This window comes from Cynara cardunculus, assembly GCF_001531365.2.
Source record: "Cynara cardunculus var. scolymus isolate 2C chromosome LG 7, CcrdV1, whole genome shotgun sequence".
NCBI lineage: Eukaryota > Viridiplantae > Streptophyta > Magnoliopsida > Asterales > Asteraceae > Cynara > Cynara cardunculus.
The window spans coordinates 8,579,077-8,599,737 of record NC_037534.1 but is presented as its reverse complement, the minus strand read 5'-3'; the positions used below and the strand labels follow the sequence as shown (position 1 = coordinate 8,599,737).

Genomic DNA, 20,661 nt, shown 5'->3' with positions numbered 1-20,661 from the left:
CCTAGTGGTAAAGACTTGGGCATGGCATAGTCATGAACCCAAGTTCGAGCCCTGGGAGGGGAGTGTTGGCGACATTTAAGTGGGGCCATGTTTAGCCTCCAAAAATTGCCGGGGATTAGTCGGGCTTTGGCCCGGACACCCTTACAAAAAAAAAGCCTAAAATATTCTTGGTAATTAATGCATAATCACCTAGCAGAAGACAAACCCAAGTGACAGCCCCACAATCTAGTAGAATTACCCAATTTACCCATTGTTAGACTTATGCCTCCCATACATGCAGCGTATGGATGGCCTATCAACAAGCCTCTCTTGAATTGCTACATCAATAGGAAGTAAATTGAACATCCTACAGCATAACTCAACTCTGTTAAACATTGATAACAAAGAACTTTACTGAGTTTAAAACACTGGACTCATATATGATAACTCATATTCCTATACAGATCTAACCAGCTATACAAGATCATGCGTATTTCTATGTGCTGGATATGTTTTTCCTAGCCTATTCTTGCTCATTTAAGTTAATGTTGTGTATGTTAAGCTCAGTTCCAAGTCTCAACACAACTAAACACTGAGTGATTAACCTGTCTGCCAAGTGCTCTAAAATAAGGATACTTGAACGTAAAAAATGAGAGTACGAATGGCAAAGAACGGTAACTGATATTTGCACGTTCACAACTCAGGATCTGTTTAAAAAAAAGGTTTTGAGTCCATTTTACACATAAAGAAAGCAGAAAAAAGAGTAATTTCTACAATCATTCTTGTATCATGTGCAACAAGCTCTCTGTTATATCAATACAAAGACACAAGATCTAAACAAGTTGTCTTTCTTTGATATTCAACACAAGAATGAACAAAGTAACCATCTTTAAGATCTATTATACCAATAGCTCCCAGAAACATAAATGAAATTACTAAAAACTAGCTAAGAGATGGATTATGACATGAAACAAAGACACAAAAAGGAATTAAACAAGGTGTATATAACTCTCTAAATGATGGTTATCATGAATCTATAGAGGATTAGAATAATTTGCTCATGAAGGGAGTAATTATTTATATATGAACGAGGTGCGCATTTGTACGATGGCTTACAAGGATAAACAGTAAACAAAAGGACAAACTAATTGGGCCTTTTAACGAGCAGTATCGAGTACCTCTTGTAAACAAAATCAGCATGAACTTGAATGTCTCATATGCTCATTGGGAGATAGGGTTAGTGCATCAGTAGTCAGGTTACTAGAGCCCTAGGTTAGACTAGGGGTGTGTAGTTTCTCTACCGTGATTATGTTTTTATTGTAACTACTATTAGTATGTTATGGTTTACTCTTAACTAGTTATTCAACTTGTATCTTCTATGCATTCCTTTAGCACACTTTTCATGAGCTGGAGATCTTCATGGAAACAACCGTATTCTTCGGGCTAGAGGTTAGGTGTGCATAGTTTGTACCCCCTGACCCACCTATGGAGACCACTTAAGGAAAAAGATGCATTCAGTTTCTATGTTACCATTGTTTTTGTATACTAAGATGCGTATCTATGCATATGCATATGTACGTAGATACATATGTCTATGCAAGTATATGTAGTATATATTTGGATATGTGTTCAATTATAAGGTAATCACTTTGTATAGGAAGGAAAAACGCTATAGTGGACAAGGAACATGTAATGTATATATGTTTGTACAAGTATGTATATTTGTCTAACATATGTGTACCTATCTATATGGATCCATATACAATCATATAAATGCATATGTATATGGATACATGTATGTATGTGCATGTATACATGTATGTACATCATTACATATGTATGTATATTCATGCATGTATGTACATTTTTGTATGTGTGATACATATTTTGTGAAGGAAATTTACATGCAGATGAGGTCACTAGGACTGTTAGAGAGTTGTTAAGACTAGTATGAGGGAGGTTATGAAGAGTGGTCTGCGTGAGTGGAATATACCAATGGAGTTGGTTTTATGTAGGGAGTGTTGGATAGGCTGGTATTTGTGTCCTAGAACCCTCAAGGTCTACTTCCTCATAAGTCTTTGGGTTGCACTGTTATATTTTCTAATTGGTTTTCGTCTTAGTGTACAATCTAGTTTGAGATGAATGCTTGCTGCTGAGTTGCTCTTCCATTTTGATTTTTACTTTTGTTTTCTTTTTCTCCTTTTCGTGTTTTCAACTCTTCTTTTGACTGTTTAAATTGCCACTTGGACTCATTCAGATGTATAGATGTTACTGGTGCATATAGTGCTCAGAAGACTGAATTGAATATCAGCCTAACAGCAATCGGTCTGCTGTGGACTTCTACCGACTTTATTGCCAAAGGTCTGTTTGAGGGTCCTACAGAGGATAAGGGAAGAGGTTTGTTTCTGATTTTGTATCAGTTGATCAGCTTTCGTGATAATAAATTTACAAATTAGTTTATCTTCAAATTGCCTATTCTGCAGAAACTCTGGACCACAAGAATGGTGAAAAGATAGAACAGACTTTGAATACTGTTAAAAAAGCTAACCAACAAGATCCCTCAATTACCGTAGCTGAACATGAAAAGTTGTTGTTTTCTGTGTTTTCATTACTCCAAAATCTGGGAGCTGATGAAAGGCCAGAGGTAATTTCTTCTCCTACAAGTTGGGCTTCAAGCATGCCGACTTCAGGACTGCTGAGTTGTATGGAATTTCTTTTTTGCAAGATTCAGATATCTTATCAGACTCTGAGTTAATATTAAAAATATCTTATTTGTGATGGCAAGTCTGGTTATGAAGCTGTTATCAGTCTAACATATCGTTTGACGTTCATCAATTTTGTAGATTAATGTTAGATGTCACAGGTTAAGTGAAGAAAGAAGCTAGGCAAACAGCTTGTGTTACCTTGCAGAATACCACGTTTACCATGGAAAAAACTATGGCTATTGCCATTCACCACTACAGAATAGGAGGTAGTGGTGACACCCATTTATCATACATGGGTAAAATCTGAATAGGACCAGGGAGCACATAAGGAAATTCCAATTAATAGAGTCATATGGTTTCTAGATATTGTTTTTGAATGCCAATGGGCCACACTAGTGTTTTTTCAAAACCTATTCAAAGAAAATATTGTGCATGTAGCTAGTTGGGCATGTTTGTCCTATTGGGTATCAGTATCCATTGGCCTATGTACACTCTATTATTACTGTTTTAATTAGTGACGATGACACATTTTCTTAGATCCATATTTTTCTTGAAACTAATGGCATATGACAACTCTTTGAACACAAAGGACACTCGGGCTTGAAGATAATAGAACTATTTTAATGAACCAAAATGGTTAGTTATCAGTGCTATCATTTTCATACGATATCAGTTTATCTTAGGTGGTATAGAAAACTAAATGTATAGGTAACCTGTCATCATCCAACATATATGCTAATTTGTATATAAAAATGCTTGCAATTTCATGTATACTTTGTTTGCAACCTCTACTATTCATTTTCTCTCAGCATCATCAGGGGAGTCATTATTTACTTTAACTTTTGGCTATTACTTGCGTTATTCATATTTAGGTTAGAAACTCAGCAGTGCGGACACTTTTTCAAATCCTTGGAAGCCATGGACAAAAGCTTTCAAAGAGCATGTGGGAAGATTGTCTATGGAATTATGTTTTCACTACTCTAGATCGTGCTTCTCACATGGTAAGGTGCAGTGTATGTAAGTATACTTCATGGTATTTTTTTGCTGTCCCTCTTGAACACGATTATCTGATTACAGGCTGCAACATCTTCCAAAGATGAATGGCATGGGAAAGAACTTGGCGTCCGTGGCGGAAAAGCAGTACATATGCTCATACATCATAGGTATCTGAATGTAGACTTTGCTTGATTCATTTCACTACAGTTATTAAACAGATTTTCATGGTGTTTTAAATATCCAGTCGTAACACAGCTCAAAAACAATGGGATGAAACACTTGTGCTTGTATTTAGTGGAATTGCTCGTATCCTGCGTACTTTCTTTCCACTATTAAGAAGTATAACCAATTTTTGGTCTGGTAAGTCCTTTTATTGGATCATGTACAAACTATGTGTGCTTTCTTTTAAGAAACCAGAATAATGGTTAAGTTGAATTTGTGTTCTGCAGGATGGGAGTCTTTGCTTTGTTTCGTTAAGAACAGCATTGCGAATGGTAGTAAAGAGGTTGCCCTTGCTGCAGTAGGTTGTTTGCAGTCAACAGTCCTCTCCCACTCCCCCAAGGTAAGCCAGTTTCGTTGGTTGTGTTTCTACTTTGCATTGGTGGCTTTCTTCAGGTCACCTGGATCTGGTGATCTACTTGCCTGAAGTACTCCAACAACTTGCTGCCCCCAATATGGTTTCGTTTTATTCCCCCAATATGGTTTCATTTTCTGCCCCATTTGTCATTTCTCTTTCTTCTATTCCAAACTTTTGTCTAGCTTTTAGAACCAAATGTTTCTCACAACATCATACTTTCTAAAACTAATTTCAAGCTGGGAGGTCTTTACGGAAAGAGCCTCTCTACCCCTCGGGGATTCGGGGTAGAGGTAAGGTATGCGTACATCTTACCCTTCCTAGAACCTACTCCATGTGGGACTCACTGGGTTGGTTTGATTTGGTTTTTATCAAGATAAAGGGTAAATTTCCTGCATGTTATTTATGCTCTACACGTATAGGAAACCCTGTCCTGCTGGATGGTCCTTGGTTTTTTATATTTTGTTCATAAAAATTGCAATGTTTACCATCAGACGTAATCAACTTAGTACTCTTGGCTATTTCTCGAAAGGTTTTTCGAATCTTGCCAACTTTTCATGTTTTGATACATTTTGGTAAAATAATTTGAAATCAATTTGATTTTATATCCCCTGAACTTTGTCCTTATTGGCGCTGTAAGTTAGACATTCATTTCAACAAAGTATGACCTTGTGTTTGTCAATCCACTCAATATATTTCTTTGAACCAGGGAAATCTGCCAATGCCATATCTCAAATCTGTTCTTGATGTTTATGATATTATTCTTCGCAACCCAACTTCATGTAATGATATGGTAGCAAACAAGGTGAAGCAGGAGATAATACATGGGCTAGGTAATAACTTGTATGACCTTGGATGGCCTTTTGCATTTCTGTTACTGTTTACATTATCTCTCATATTCCTTGGTATTGCTACATAAAAAAAAAGATACAAACATAATGTTTCATCTTTTTGTCAATCTATAATCTTATAGTCATTTTCCATATACTGCTACATGCACCAAGAGTTTTCTGAATTCTCCGTTTTTAACAGGAGAAGTATATGTGCATGCACAAGGGATGTTTGATAGTAGCATGTATGCACAGTTGCTTTCTATCATTGAGTCTGCAATCAAAGAAGCAAACATCACCCAAAGTAATTTTGAAGCTGAATTTGTGAGTTCTAATATTTGCATAAGGAATTATTACTTTTGAGCCTTTAGCTTCATTTGAGTGTTTAACTGCTATTTATATTGGGAAATCTTCACGAGCAAGGTAAGGAATGTACACTAGTAAAAGAAGATTATTATTGTCATGTCTTACATTTCAATGTGTTGAATTCTATAGAAGGTTGGGAATATATTTTATGTTTATCTTTTCATTTTGTTTAGCCTCTATTTTAGGAATAGATTCATTTGATTATGCTATATAGACCAATGTTGTAATATGATTAGAGATATGAGAAAGAGGTGGAAATTTCTACATGTCATCCGAGCTTAAATCACACTACGGGGCCATTACGGAATGCTTATTGGATCACTTTCCTTTTTCTTTTAGTATATAATATTTATATACGGCAAAATAGAACAAATAAACTCACACCCCTTCTTTACTTTTGGTGAGGTTTGAACCCCTGACCTCCTAGGAGGCCAAAGACTCACATACTGCTAGGCCAAAGGCCCTTTGGTTGGATCACTTGCCTTACCGGGTGAACATTATGGACCGATAATCTTACCCAGTAAGAGGCATGGTATCAACCAAGGTGCTTGCCCTGTAACTGAGGGAAAAGATGCTTACCTGGTTAACGGTTACCGAGTAAGGGACGCTTACAAACAATCCATTTTGATGGCCTAGAATGTTACTCGACAAGGTAAGTGACAGTGGTGGCTCTTGCTAGTAAGTGCTTACAAGGTAAGCATTTGGTAAACGGCCCCTAAATCTTCATCGTGTTAGACTAAGTTAAATAACCTTATTGTTGAGGGTATTAAAGTGTAACTGCTTAGGGTATTAAAGTGTAATTATCTGTCCTATATATAGGGCACGTATTCTGTCTTTTAAATATACAAATAAAATCAATAAATTCAAGGTTTGATTTGGTATCAGAGCCAATCAAATCCCTTCTTTTTCTGGCTTCAATTCAGCCAACAAAACCTCCAGCCTGACCGACGTAACTTCCGGCGGCACCATTCCCAACCTCCGACGACCTTCAGACAGCCGACGCAACCCCCGGAAACTCCTCCAACTGTCACAAACCTCCAGCAGCATTCTTCCAGCCGTCACCTCTTCCAAGCTACTATGGCCGCAATCATAACTCTCACTAATCAAGAGAAAACAACCCATAATTCTCACAAGTTTGCCTTCACCCTAAAASCCACRAACTAWGGCTATTGGCGATCAATGGTCGAATCTTTTCTTACCTCTCACAATCTTTTTGGCTACATTGATGGCACTATTCCCTGTCCAGAATCGAAGGTTACAAACGGATCTGCTACAACTGACAATCCAAGCTACCAACCATGGGTCTCCAACGACGCTCACATCCGTATGCTCATCATCTCTACTGTGTCAGAAGAGTCCTTTCAACATATTCAGGGCAAAACATCTCGAGAGATATGGCTGTCTTTAGAACGAGCGTATGCTCCGGTTACTTCATCCCATGAATTTACTCTTAAAAATCAATTACTTCGAATCACCATGAAGGGTGAAAAAAAAACCCTGCCGAATACCTCAGTAGAGCACAAGAATATGCAACTGCTCTAGCCAATATAGGCGAACCAATGAAAGACAAAGATCTGGTTATGCTAACCTAGCAGGGCTTCGTGAAGAATACAATGGTCTCAAAGCAAACCTCTTGGCTCGCTCCCCTCCTGTCAACTTCAATGAATTGCATGGTTTATTAAGTGACCATTATTATATGATTACAAGGATCTTGGCAACAAATCCGCAAGTTCCCCAGGCTCTCTTTGCGACTGCCTCTTCTGCTCAGCAGCCTCTTACGGCTGCCTCTACACCACTATAGCAGCCCAATTTCGACTCCATACAACAACAACTTCATAATCTTCAACTCATGGCTTCCCAATTGGGATATCAACTGAACCCTGCAACTTCATCACGACCACAGGATTATTTTGGATCCCGGTCTTTCAATAACAACCGTGGTGGTCGCGGTTCTCGTGGATCTTCACGTGGTAACTCACGACCTGCTTTCAACTCTCGTAATCGTGATAGTAATGGCACACGTCAATTCTCTTGGGCTTCTACTCAAAACATGGTGTATGGTCATTGTAATCGCTGTGGAATTGGTTATCTACCCTCTCAGTGTCCTAACCAGCCTAAACAATCCCGTGCAGCGCCACAGGCCAACTATGCTACTTACTCCGATGCTGGTTCGCAATCAGGATCTACTTGGAAGCCCGACACTGGCGCAAATCACCATGCCACTCCAGATCTATCTAGCCTTGACAACTCCGAGGCCTACTTTGGTAACGATTCTTTACTTGTTGGTAACGGTAACTCTATACCCATCTTTCACATTGGCTCCTCAAAACTTTACTCCCCTAACAAAACCTTTAAATTATCTAATATACTTCATGTCCCTGAACTAAAAAAAATCCTTTTATCCGTTCAAAAATTTTGTGTCGATAATCATGTTTTCTTTGAATTTCACTCATCTTATTTTGTTGTGAAGGACGAGTCTACACGCACTATCCTCCTAACGGGYCCCAGTGAACAAGGACTGTACTCCATCCGTCTTCCTACACTCAAGTCTTTACCTAAAGTTGCATTTACTGCTGTCAAAGCCTCCTCGAACATTTGGCATCAACGCTTGGGTCATCCTCATGCTCAAGTTTTTCGTTCAATTATTTCTCATTGTTCTTTACCTGTTTCGGACAAATTATCAAATAACTTGTGTTCTGCTTGTCAACTAGGAAAATCCTCAAAACTATCTTTATCCGATTCAAATTTTCATAGCAATAATCTTTTGGATCTTGTTTATTGTGATGTTTGGGGCCATTCGCATACACCATCCTTCGATGGTCATCGTTTCTTTTTGTTATGTGTTGATCATCACTCTAGATATATGTGGTTTTATCCTTTAATTCAGAAATCTGATGTTTATACAGTCTTAATAAACTTTATTAAAATGGCTGAACGCCAATTTAACACCAAGTTAAAGTGTATTCAGTCCGATTGGGGGGGAGAGTTTCGACCTCTAACTACCTTCTGCCACAACCTTGGCATAATTCATCGCCGTTCTTGTCCCCATACAAGCGAACAAAATGGCATTGTAGAACGTCGTCATCGTCATGTTGTCGAAACTGGACTCACACTCCTAGYCCAATCCARTCTTCYTCAACGCTTCTGGMATTTTGCTTTTCAAACCGCCGTATACTTAATAAATCGACTCCCCTCTCGTGTCTCCTCCAACAAATCTCCCTATGAACACGTTTTCAAACGCAAACCTGATTACTCCTTTCTTCGAGTCTTTGRATGTCAATGTTTTCCCTATCTTCGTYCGTATAACCATCACAAGATTGATTWTCGYTCCACTCCGTGTGTCTTCCTTGGCTACAGTCCTGTTCACCATGGTTACCAGTGCCTTGATCCTTCCACTGAACGGATATACATAGCCAGACATGTTCGTTTCAATGAGCATGTTTTTCCCTATCAACCACCTACTTCTACCCACTCTCCATCCCAACCCGACTCTCCATACTTATCTATTTTCCCTACCCCACCACCCGGTTTTCCAACCGAACCCAACTCACCACCACCACCACTTTCCGTACCACTTCCACAACCCGAAACAACCCCACCACCACCTTCCGTACCATCTCCACAACTCGATACAACCCCACCAACCTCACCCTCCCAAACCCCTAACCCCGGGTCCTCACCAGAACCGAATCCCGCCCCCACCCACTCACCTCCAGCCCCTCGGCCTCGGCCTCCTAACCTTCGTCCCAACCCTAAACCCATCACCTGATACGCTGCCTACACTGCTACCACTACCCCTACCTTACCTATTGAACCTACCTTCTTTACCATTGCCAACAAGTCCCTAGAATGGCGCCAAGCAATGGCTGAAGAGTTGACTGCGCTTCATCGAAATGGCACGTGGACATTAGTTCCCCCTGTTCCTAATACTAACGTGGTTGATTGTAAATGGGTTTACAGGTTGAATACAGATGCAAATGGAAAGATTAGCAGGTACAAGGCCCGACTTGTTGCCAAGGGCTTCCATCAACAACATGGAATTGACTATCACGAGACTTTCAGCCCAGTAATCAAACCTGCTACAATCAGAACCGTGTTATCACTGGCCGTCACAAATAAATGGTCTCTACGTCAGTTAGATATCCAGACTGCATTTTTACATGGTGATCTTCAAGAGACCGTTTACATGCGCCAACCTCCTGGTTTTGTTGATCCTAACAGGCCAGATCATGTGTGCTTACTGAACAAGTYGTTATATGGGCTCAAACAAGCTCCTCGTGCCTGGTTCACAAAATTGTCTATTGCTCTTTAACAGCTGGGGTTTTGTGGGTCTAAAACTGACCCTTCTCTCTTCATTCTCAACTCTGATGACACGCTCGTTTATCTTCTTGTATATGTCGATGACATCATCATCACCGGTAACAACCCAACTGCCGTAACTACCATCATTGATCGTCTCAACTCTCTATTTGCTCTTAAAGATCTGGGCCAACTGCATTATTTCTTGGGCATTGAAGTGGTACACCATGGTTCTGATTTACTTTTGTCTCAACGAAAATATATTCTTGATATTCTTCACCGAGCTGGTCTTGCGGATTGCAAACCTATTTCATCTCCTATGAGTRCCTCTCAAGTACTCTTACTCGATGACAGTCCCTTACTTGATGATCCCTTTCGGTTTCGGCAGACAGTCGGGGCCCTCCAGTATGTCACTTTATCTCCTCTAGATATTGCCTTCGCAGTTTACAAGGTGTGTCAATTCATGCATGCTCCGACTGAAAATCATTGGGCTGGTGTCAAACGAATCCTGCGTTATCTAAAGGGCATGATCAACCTCGGTCTATTGTTTCGTTACAACACGGGGTCTCAACTTCAAGCCTTTTCAGACTCTCACTTAGACACTAATCTTAGAGCCTTCTCAGACTCCGACTGGGCAGGCTGCCCTATCGATCGTTGATCCACGGGGGATATGCTATCTATTTGGGTTCAAACCTTATTTCATGGTTTGCTCACAAACAACGAACTGCCTCTCGATCTTCAACCGAGTCTGAATACAAGGCTATTGTTGACACTGTAGCAGAACTGATTTGGTTAAAGTCCCTTCTTCATGAACTCGGTTTGATTTGCAAGGCACCCACACTTTGGTGTGATAATCTTGGCGCAACTTATCTTTCTGCAAATCCAGTCTTTCATGCCCGCACTGATGACCAGATTGCTCAAGGAAAATTGAATGTCAAGTTTATCTCCACTGATGACCAGATTGCTGATGTTTTTACAAAGCCCTTGTCTTCACAAAGATTTGAGTTTCTACGGTTCAAGTTGCAGGTCGTTCCCCGCCCTCAACTTGCGGGGGAATGTTAGACTAAGTTAAATAACSTTATTGTTGAGGGTATTAAAGTGTAACTGCTTAGGGTATTAAAGTGTAATTATCTGTCCTATATATAGGGCACGTATTCTGTCTTTTAAATATACAAATAAAATCAATAAATTCAAGGTTTGATTCATCGTAGCCTACTTCGAAGGTCATCTCCTCCATCTCCGGCTAAAACCCTAGCTGCCATCTTTAGCATAAAAACCCTAGATTGATTGTTTCGCCGCCCTTGTTGCAGCATCTTGGCACACTTGCAGCATCTGTCTGCCCTTGTTGCAGAGTTTTGTTACCCTCTGTTCCATCACAGTGCCTTGTTGCCACTCATTCCATCACTGTCAAAGTATGATGAGATCCGCCGTTGCCCATCTTTTGCAGCCAACAGTTGGGATGCCTAAATCACCTATTTTTTTCTTTGGAACCCTAACGAGTGATGGATTGCTTGTAATACCAGCCGGTGTTGAAATTGGAGTTTGGGTGAAATTACCTCCAAGTACTTGAGTTTGCGAAGTAGAAAGCATTAGGCAACAAAGGGTTATTAGGGATCTTTCATATACTTGTAGCAAATGCACATAAAACAATTGGAATTGGTTCTATTGTGGAAAACCTCTTCTTTGCAGTCTGCTTCCACTTCTGTTGCGAGCCTTCTGCCAATTGTTGTTGCTCTCGGTTTTTCTCTTCTTCCAACTATTCTCTGCAATATTATGACATATCGCTATAGAGCATTGGTGAACCTTAAAGGATAGGTTTTAGTTTTGCAATTGCTGCTCTTTTTGATCTACAATTACAATTTTTCGTTAGCTACTCAACATGAAAACGGGTATAATGGCTTAAAAGGAATCTCCCATGACCTTAAATAGAAATAAGGGTAAAAGGCGATGCTTCACTCCTACAAAACTATAATTCCGGAATTGATCATGGCATCATGCATCAGATGGATCAAGCCTTCGGATTCTGTGGTAGCTTCTATTCAACTTACTATTGAGTTGGAACTCCACTATGTTCATGTTCCAAATCTCGATTGCAACTTGTTGTCCTTTAGTAGATTTTCTCTTTGCGTTGAACTTGCCTATACATTTTAACATGTCATTCTCGAACGAGGTTCTTCAAGCAAAATCTATTTATCTTAAAATGTCAAATCTAGCTCACCCGTTCCAATCCCAGTGGCAGTACAGATACTGACATCATATAAACACCGTCAATGTCAAGTCTAGATATATTTCCTTGGCATGAAAGTAGCTCGATAAAATAAAGGTGTTACTATTTTCCAAAGGATATACATTCTAGATATAGTTAAAGAAACATGAATGCTCAGATGCAAACCTACTGATAACTCCATTGAACCTCGCAAGAAGTTAGACTTGAACCACAAGGGTGGTGCCTGATTGGTTTGAGCTTGGCTCCAAAGGTCAAAAGTACCAGGAGGTTCCTGGTTCAAATCCAAGGAGGAATAAAAATCCCCTTGTGGTCACGGAGGTTCAAATGCGGTGACTCCGGGCTATCTGCAAAGCAGGTGGTCGCCCTGGGATTAGTCGGCTCAGATAGCGGGTTGGATATCCAGGTTAATCAAAAAAAAAGTTAGACTTGAGAACCGGAATTTTAACGTCTTTCGGAGAAACCGAGTGTCAAAAGAATACGAAAGTAGGTAGCTTGTACTCTTAGGTTAGATCATATCAATATGGGACCTCTACGTGTGTTCTATTCTCCATCAATTGTCATTCTCTTTCTTTATTTTTATCTCTGCATAGTTAATTTTTGGAACTCTTCTTCGAAAGTGTCCTGAAGAGAGGAGATACTTGATCATGATTCATCAGCCACCACTAGCATAGGTGACAGAATTTTAAACAACCATAAAACTATATATATATATATATATATATATATCTGGGTGTTGTTATTTATGATGAATACATGCAATCTTGTTTGTATTGTTTTAGTTAGGTATCGTTTGAAAGTTGAGTTAAATTGGAAAACCTAGACAGACATGTCCATATGATTGTGCAAGAGAGTACTGTTTCCGTTTTTAACAATTTTTTGTTACAGGGGCATGTGCCGCCGGTGCAGCGTGTAGTACTGGAGATATTTCCACTTTTACGTCCACCTAATCACCTTCCTTCTCTGTGGGCAGTCTTCTTCCAGAAGCTATTGCATTATCTTCCAAATTCTGATTCTTTTGTAGAGAATGAAGGAGATGCTGCAAAGCCTGTTGAATCGAGGGGCTATACTTCTGGTATTGACATGACCAGGATGTTTGTATTTTGGTTTGTGTATTTCTTCTCTCACCTTCTGCACTTAGAAGCTAAAATTCGAGTATTATCTCCACAGATACTATGAAGATGAGTGATATCCCTAATGGGACCACTAGTAACAAACGAGTTGAAGTAGAATCTCCATCTTCAAGCTCTGATTCAAAAAGAGATTCAGCAACAACCATCTCAAGTGATTTGTTTGCCGAAAAGCTAGTTCCTGTCTTGGTAGATTTGTTTATACAGGCTCCAGTAGCAGAGAGATCTATTACTTTTCCATACATTATTCAAGGTCTTGGAAGGTTAGAACTTTGCTCCATATTCTCAATGCTAGATTTATTATGCCATCTGTAATTGTTTGCATCTTTTTCATTCATACAAGGGGCCAAGGAACAGCAGACGAAACTTATTTTCTGAATTGCATTAAGAAATTTTGGCAGTTTGATGGCTGTTTATTTGTCAAAAAAGCAAGGTCGCAGTTTGATAACTTCAAATGCATATGTGCATGCCTACATGTATTTATATAGATTTATCTCAAGGCTATTTTTCATGACAGCTCATTTCACATAAGATTTTTTGGTTCTATCCTTTGCCTATCCAGATGTTATTTATGTAGTAATTCTCAAATGTTGAGAACGTTTCAGCAACTTGTATTCAGGGTTATTTTAATTAATTTTCTCAACATTTCAGCAACTTGTATTCAGGGTTATTTTAATTAATTTTGTATGTACAATAGCATGGCATCAAATTTTGCTGTATTTGATGCTCTGTTCTACTCCAAATTAGTCCTTGAATTCTTTTCTCCCCCAGATTTCCTTTTTCTCTATAGTTTTGAATTCAGAAGAAACAGTTTTGTCCTTTCAGGTGCATGATAACAAGGAGAGAAAATCCTGACGGTGGACTTTGGGGACTAGCTGTTAAAAGCTTCAACCAATTGCTTGTTGACGACATTGAGAAATTAGCATGTCTATCAGCGCCTGATCTAACCAATAACAGGCATGCGAGAATTCGTCTTTGGAAAGAAGTTGCTGATGTCTATGAAATATTCCTTGTAGGCTATTGTGGGCGTGCCCTTCCTTCCAATTCACTTGCTGCAATATCAAAGGAGGATGATGAATCCCTTGAAATGGAACTATTAGATGTTTTGGGAGACAAAATTCTGATGTCGGACATCGATGCTTCTCATGATGTAATCTTCCTTTCACCAATATACTTATATACTTATGGATAATATGCGGAAACCTTTTTGGTATTGGACATATTGCAAATGGTCATAAAGTTATGGCTAAACAGGCACAAACCTCACCACAATGACTGCTTTGCTCCCAGAGATTTTATAATAAATTACATTGACCTAATGTGATCTTAGAGTAAAACCAATTTCACTCTCTCTACAAATAAAAAAATAATATTTAATCATTGTTTATTTTAAGCTTTTGTGTAGGCATCTAATTTGTTGCAGTAAGTCTTGAATCCACAATGCTTTAAAGTTTAGAAGTATCATCTTTGATAGGAGAAGAAAAGGCAACCATCACTTTTTGAGGTTGAGACGTAATCCCTTTAGTTTTAGTGCCAAACAAATAAATTTGTTCATGGAGGTTGTGCCTATTCAGCCATAACTTTATACTCATTTATAATGTGACCAGTGATTGAATACAATTTCCCGTATTCATTGACTAATATTTCTCTTGAACTGCTTAGGAACTCCATTGTATCCTGGACATCAAAATCTGCTCTTCTAATTTATTCTGTTTATGGATGTGACTTGTTTTCTAGTAGTTATTACCCGCCCACTAATTAGAGGCTTGAAACCTACTTCTCAACATTGTTTTCAATTTTTATGCTCGTACTCTTTTATACAGATCTTGGAACGGTTGATAATTACCCTTGACCGATGTGCTTCTCGGACATGTTCGTTGTCTGTTGAGACAGTGGAGCTTGTGCCTCCTCACTGTAGCAGATTTTCTCTGACTTGTTTGCATAAGTTATTTTCCTTGAGCAGGTATTTCTTCATCTGTGACTTCCCAAACTTTTCATCCTTGTCTTCGCATTCTAATAAACATTGTTTATTCTTATTCATTTTCCTCTTGCTGCAAGAAAAACCCTTTTATCTAAGTTACTGGAATACTTTAAGGTTGAATAACAGTTTATAAGATGCATAATAATGTTTGTCATTCATATTCTTTGGTTCCGAATAATATTTTAGTGATGATGAGTCGATATGATCTTGGCCAAATGTGATCTCTCTCTTTCCACCACTTTCCTGCCACATGTTTCTAAGACCATAGATCTGGCTGACCTCTGACGGACCAACCCTGGGTGCTACTCACCACACCTATTTTGACTCGCCTTTGCAGTGCCAGCTGACCCTCGCCAAGCTTGTTGTGGCTCTTTTGAATCATCTCCAAAAATTGTTCCAGTCCAGTTAGATTCAAATAACATTTTTCACGATGACATTTTCGAAAAAGTAATTTTTTGAAACAGACTCTTACATTGTGAGGAGTTTGCACAAGGATTTTCTTTTAGGAGGAATCATCCAAGTTGGAAGGAGAGCCAGACTGTGATCTGTTTGCCACCTTCATCTGTGATAGAAACGAGAATTGTGCAATCGAACAATAAACTGGATCAAAGGACTAAGCTAGTGGATTACTGGAAATCAAAGGAATACAATAACAAAAGATAACCAAAGGATTGGTAAACCCCCTACCCAAGCTGCTACAGACAATTCTCTCAGCAGATTGGAAATTACTCGCATGCCTCTCAACAATTCTCAACATTCTTTATATATAGACTCCTCTCGCTACTAACCGACTGGGTCTCTTACAGCCCTACACCTGTCCTGTGTTGGTAGACTTTCATCCATGGGCTTAGGCTAGTGGGTCGTTCCCTATCAATGTCGCGTGTTGAAGAGCAGGCTTGTCCTCAAGCCTGAAATCAGGGAACTGAGTTTGAATGGCGGCTGCATTCTCCCAAGTTGCTTCTTCAATGCTACCAGTGTCCCAGGATCTTTTACTAATTTCCTGTAGTACCCCTTTAAATCAAGAAATTCCCGGGCAACCTTGGTATTTTGGGGATTAGCCAAACTTGAATGGCCAAGATCTTGGATGGTTTCATTGACTTTCCACGGCCATCAATAACGTGTCCCAGGTATTCAATTGATTGGCGACCATAACTACTTTTCTTTTGATTATGTTTCTTTACAAGGATTACGTTGCTGGAATAAGTTAGATTAACTCGGATAATCCCCGTCTCTAGCATTTCCAGGACTTGATGTTGAATTTCGTTCTTATGTCGGTGAGGATGCCAACAAGGAAGGGCACGTATAGGTCCCTGGCCTTTGCGGAGATCGATTGCTTTCTCAATTGGCTAGCCAGAGATAAGCCTTGAGGAGACTAGATTAATGAAGAGAACTGGAGTAAGGCGGTATCCAATAGGATCCATAAGAGGCAGAGTTGTTCTTCTAGCAGTGTCTTAAGTGAAGGTTGACCATAAGATGGAGAGGAGACTCCCTGCAACTGAATAAGGGGTTCCATCTTTCCAGAACCGTATTTGTTGGGTCTGCCAATTAGAAACCATGTCATCCAAGGTCCCTAACCATGCTATGCCAAGAATCATGTCCACGGATCCTAGGTCATAGACCAGGACATCAACCACACAAGTAAAAGTTCTAAGTTGGATCGATACTTCTTGGCAACATTTGGAGATTTGAACTCGTGTACCGTAACCCAAACTGATGGAAAGGGGATTTGTGGGTTGAATCTCTAATCCCAATGCGTTGGCTAGATGTTTGGAAAAGAAGTTGTGGGTTGCTCCACTGTCGACCAAAATCAATGCCGGAATGGCCCGAATTTCCCCCACCAATTTGAGTGCTTTAGAGTCAAAGACGTATCTGACGCAAGCCCATAGAGTTCGAGTACGTTACATTCTCCATCCTGCATGTTCCTCATCTAAAACAGCCTCCACACAGCGAATCTTCCCGTCTTCACCCATCTCTTCGCCGTCCACCAATAAAATCACCCTAAGTAGCCCCTCTATACATTTATGTTGGGGAGAGTACTTCTACCCGCAACTAAAACACAGTCCTCGTTTATGACGGTCTTCCCACTCTTGTTTGGTCAGATGGCTACTTCCAGGAATCGGTTGATGGGGTATTGGTTTTAGTGGTTTCGAGTGTTTTAGGTTGGGCTTGATTGGCCTGGTTTTGGGTTGACTAATTTGGTAATGGGTAGGATTTGATGTAGTGGACTTATCACGTTGACCATACTTCCAAGAACAGCCCTGGGTAGTACCACTGGCCCCAAAAGTGAATGATGCATTTCCTTTCTGATTCATTTCATCTCCATGGATGGCAGTTGCGATGGCTACGTGACGGGCTAGATTCATCGCTTGATCACAAGTACATGGGTTGAGAGTCCTAAACCAATTCTTAATATCGCTTTGGAGGCGACGAAGGAACATCCCTGTGGATTAAGCCTCCGACTGATCTGGAATAAGGGCTGAGAGAGCTTCAAAGTTCTTGATATATTCATCGATATCCCCTTCGTACCAGGGATCCCAACGCTTTATGTGTGTTGTGGAATTTCATTCCACCAAATCGGACCATTAGTTTGTCTCAAAATTGATCCCAAGTGGTGTATGGTGTTTTTGGTTAGAAGATTAGTAAACCAATTAAGGGCAGAGCCATCCATATACATTTGAGTAAGTTTAATTTCTGAGGAGAGGGAGTTTGATGAACCTGAAAGTATAGTTCTGCCTTGATGATCCATCCTCTGGGATTGATGCCTTCAAACTGTCGAAGCTTCACCCTAGGCATCGAAAAGAGGGAGGTCTCAAAATGGTTGTTTGATGAAGGATTCCAGACCTTGATTTGGAAGTGTTTTGCTGGATTCATAATCGTCTCTCACTATTTGTTCTTTAAATGGAGGCCCCTCGGCTTCCTCTTCATAAATAGATCGTTTTCCCTGATACTAATCATAACCCATCATTAACTTCTCAATGGATTTGGGCAACTCATTCAGGATTTCCTTCATAGAATTTATCGAAACAGAGAAATCCTTCACTTGATTAGTGAGGGATTCGATCTTCTCATCTTGAGCATCCACTCTTGTCTGCTACCGGGTAGTCATTGGAGCTTCTGGAACCACCATGCTTTCCCTGGATATGGAGCCAAAGTCATAGAAACGAGAATTGTATAATCGCACAATAAACTGGAACAAAGGACTACGCTATTGATTACTGGAAATCAAAGGAATACAATAACAAAATCAAAGGATAACCAAAGAATTGGTAAACCCCCTGGCCAAGCAGCTAACAACCGATTCTCTCAACAGAAAGAAAATTACTCACATGGCTCTCAACGACAACACTCTTTATTTATGACTTCTCTCACTACTAACTGACTGGGTCTCTTACGGCCCTACACCTGTCCTCCTGTGTTTGTAGACTTTGATCCAGAACGGGGCTTGGGCTAGTGGACCGTTCCCTATCAATCTGCTGATTTCTTTCTTTTGTCAGTATCAGTTTCAATCTTGGTTTCTAGTCTTTCCTGTTTTCAGTTTTAGGCTAGTTTGCTTTCTATAAAGATCCATTTTACCGCTAAATTGATGGTTGGTACCAGTCCTCCCAACCTGAGGAGCGTTAGAAGATAGAATTGGGTCAGACTATTCTTCAACATGTTGGTGTTTATGTTTAGCAATAATTCACCACTTGGAAAACAGTCTAAAGTCCAATCCATAGTTTTTCCATAAATGGTGTGAAAGTTGTTACTGTAGGCGTAGAATGGTGGTGTAAGATCAGGAAAATAGAACACATAATATTTTCTTTTAAGCGTCTTATTGTTGTATACTTCTAGTTTCAAATCATCTGCATAATTTTCGGCTGGATGCTTCGATTACCTTCATGTATAATCTATGACTTGCTTCTTCTCAGTTACAACAATGAATCAAGTGTCTGGAATCAGACTCGAGGAGAAATAAGCAAAATTTCCGTCATGATACTTATGACAAGATGCGAATTCATACTGAAGAAGTTTTTGACTGACGAGAAGGAATTAGGTGCGTATCATCTAACAAAATCCGTGTGTCATTAATGATTGGGTTGTATAACATTTTCTCCTAATCCTATCTGAAGGTGAACGACCATTTCCGTCAGCAAGAATCAGTGAGATTGCATTTGTACTCCAAGAGATGGCACGTGTTGTCATGCATCCAGAAACGGCTTCAGTTCTTCCATTACACCCATATTTGAAGGGTGGTCTCGTAGAGGAGAACCCCGACCAACGTGCACATTTGTTTGTCCTTTTCTCCCCCTTGTGTGAGCTTGTTAAGTCGAGGTAAGTAATACTTGATATGCATGCACTTTTAGAATGAACGTAACCAAGGGTTTTCATAAATTATTCTCCCTCCATCCTAAAATAAATAGGAATGTGTAATTATTACATTTTTTGTTAAACTAAATGACAATTTTACCCTTAATAACACAGAGAGGATTGAATTTCTTCATCTTATAATAAGGGTAGAATTAGAAAGTAGGCAGTTTTGGAAGTTACGTTTATATTAAACATGGGGACATTTATTTTAAGACAGAGGGAATAATCAATTATCTCATCATAACCATTCCAAACCATAGAAGATAGAAAGAAACAATTTTTTTTCATAATTCTGCATGTTATTCCGAACAAAGAGATTTATCAATCACTCACAATCATATTGATTACATAATTTTCATGCCAGCTAATTTGATTAGAATATTATGTAATTGATATGATTACCAGCACAAAAGTGATTTGGTAGATTAATAAATGAAAAAGGTATGAAGGTCCATTTTGCCCAAGTGATATGGTTCACAAATATGATCATCTTGCTTTTGTTCCCATCTTTCTCTCATTTTTAGACATCCAAATGGTAGTAGGGTCGAGATAGAACTCGAAATGAAACCGACTTTCATGCTACACAGATAATTATTATCGAAAACTTGTAAACAAGTCGTATGGATGTAAGAAGTATGTGTTCGCCATTAAGAAATTGCAGAAAGTCCTTCGTACACTCCTTCCTCTAGTCGCTTGTTCCATGCTCATAAGATGAAAAAGCTAAAGTTATGGCATCATATTGTTGCCACTTACAAATATGTGGTTACTCTGTGGGTCTTCATATCGCTCTACTCTTTGGGGTGGGATACTCGTTTGATTTGGTTTGGCATCTAAATGGACATCGGGGTGTTGCAGGAATTCTCGAGTTAGAGATCTGGTGCAAGTTTTACTTAGGCTTGTGGGCACACAACTGGGACTGCATAAAATATGCTTGACAAATTGAGTAGTAGCAATAGTAGTAATTTGTACAAACAAGTGATAGTTGTCAAAGTTTTGATGTTGGCTTTCTTTCTCTAATTCTATTCTTTTGTTTTCATAATTGTAATTTTTAATGTTGGGTTATTGGCATGTATTTGTAAGGGAATGAATGTAGGTGTGTTATGATGCACTCAACAACCATACATGTTTCCTCCTATTCTTCCCTCCACACACAAGGAAAAACCCCATTTTATATATATATATATATATATATATATATATATATATATATATATCTATATTATATTATAA

General features: G+C 39.3%; 1 protein-coding gene across 5 annotated transcripts in view; it reads left to right on the top strand.

Moving 5' to 3' along the window:
• Positions 1-20,559, top strand: part of LOC112515621 (protein MON2 homolog) — a 56,032-nt gene extending 35,473 nt beyond the window's left edge. For 2 of the 5 annotated variants that reach the window (XM_025122522.1, XM_025122526.1), the window contains 15 exons: positions 2,237-2,376; positions 2,463-2,623; positions 3,557-3,685; positions 3,762-3,847; positions 3,925-4,040; positions 4,130-4,242; positions 4,964-5,087; positions 5,287-5,408; positions 12,862-13,048; positions 13,144-13,366; positions 13,929-14,253; positions 14,927-15,066; positions 18,993-19,117; positions 19,194-19,395; positions 20,287-20,436. In XM_025122522.1, coding sequence (XP_024978290.1) covers positions 2,237-2,376; positions 2,463-2,623; positions 3,557-3,685; positions 3,762-3,847; positions 3,925-4,040; positions 4,130-4,242; positions 4,964-5,087; positions 5,287-5,408; positions 12,862-13,048; positions 13,144-13,366; positions 13,929-14,253; positions 14,927-15,066; positions 18,993-19,117; positions 19,194-19,395; positions 20,287-20,374 — 2,281 coding nt within the window. In that variant the 3' untranslated portion in view covers positions 20,375-20,436. The other 3 variants (XM_025122523.1, XM_025122521.1, XM_025122525.1) reach the window with 3 other exon arrangements.
• Positions 20,560-20,661: the final 102 nt, after the last annotated feature.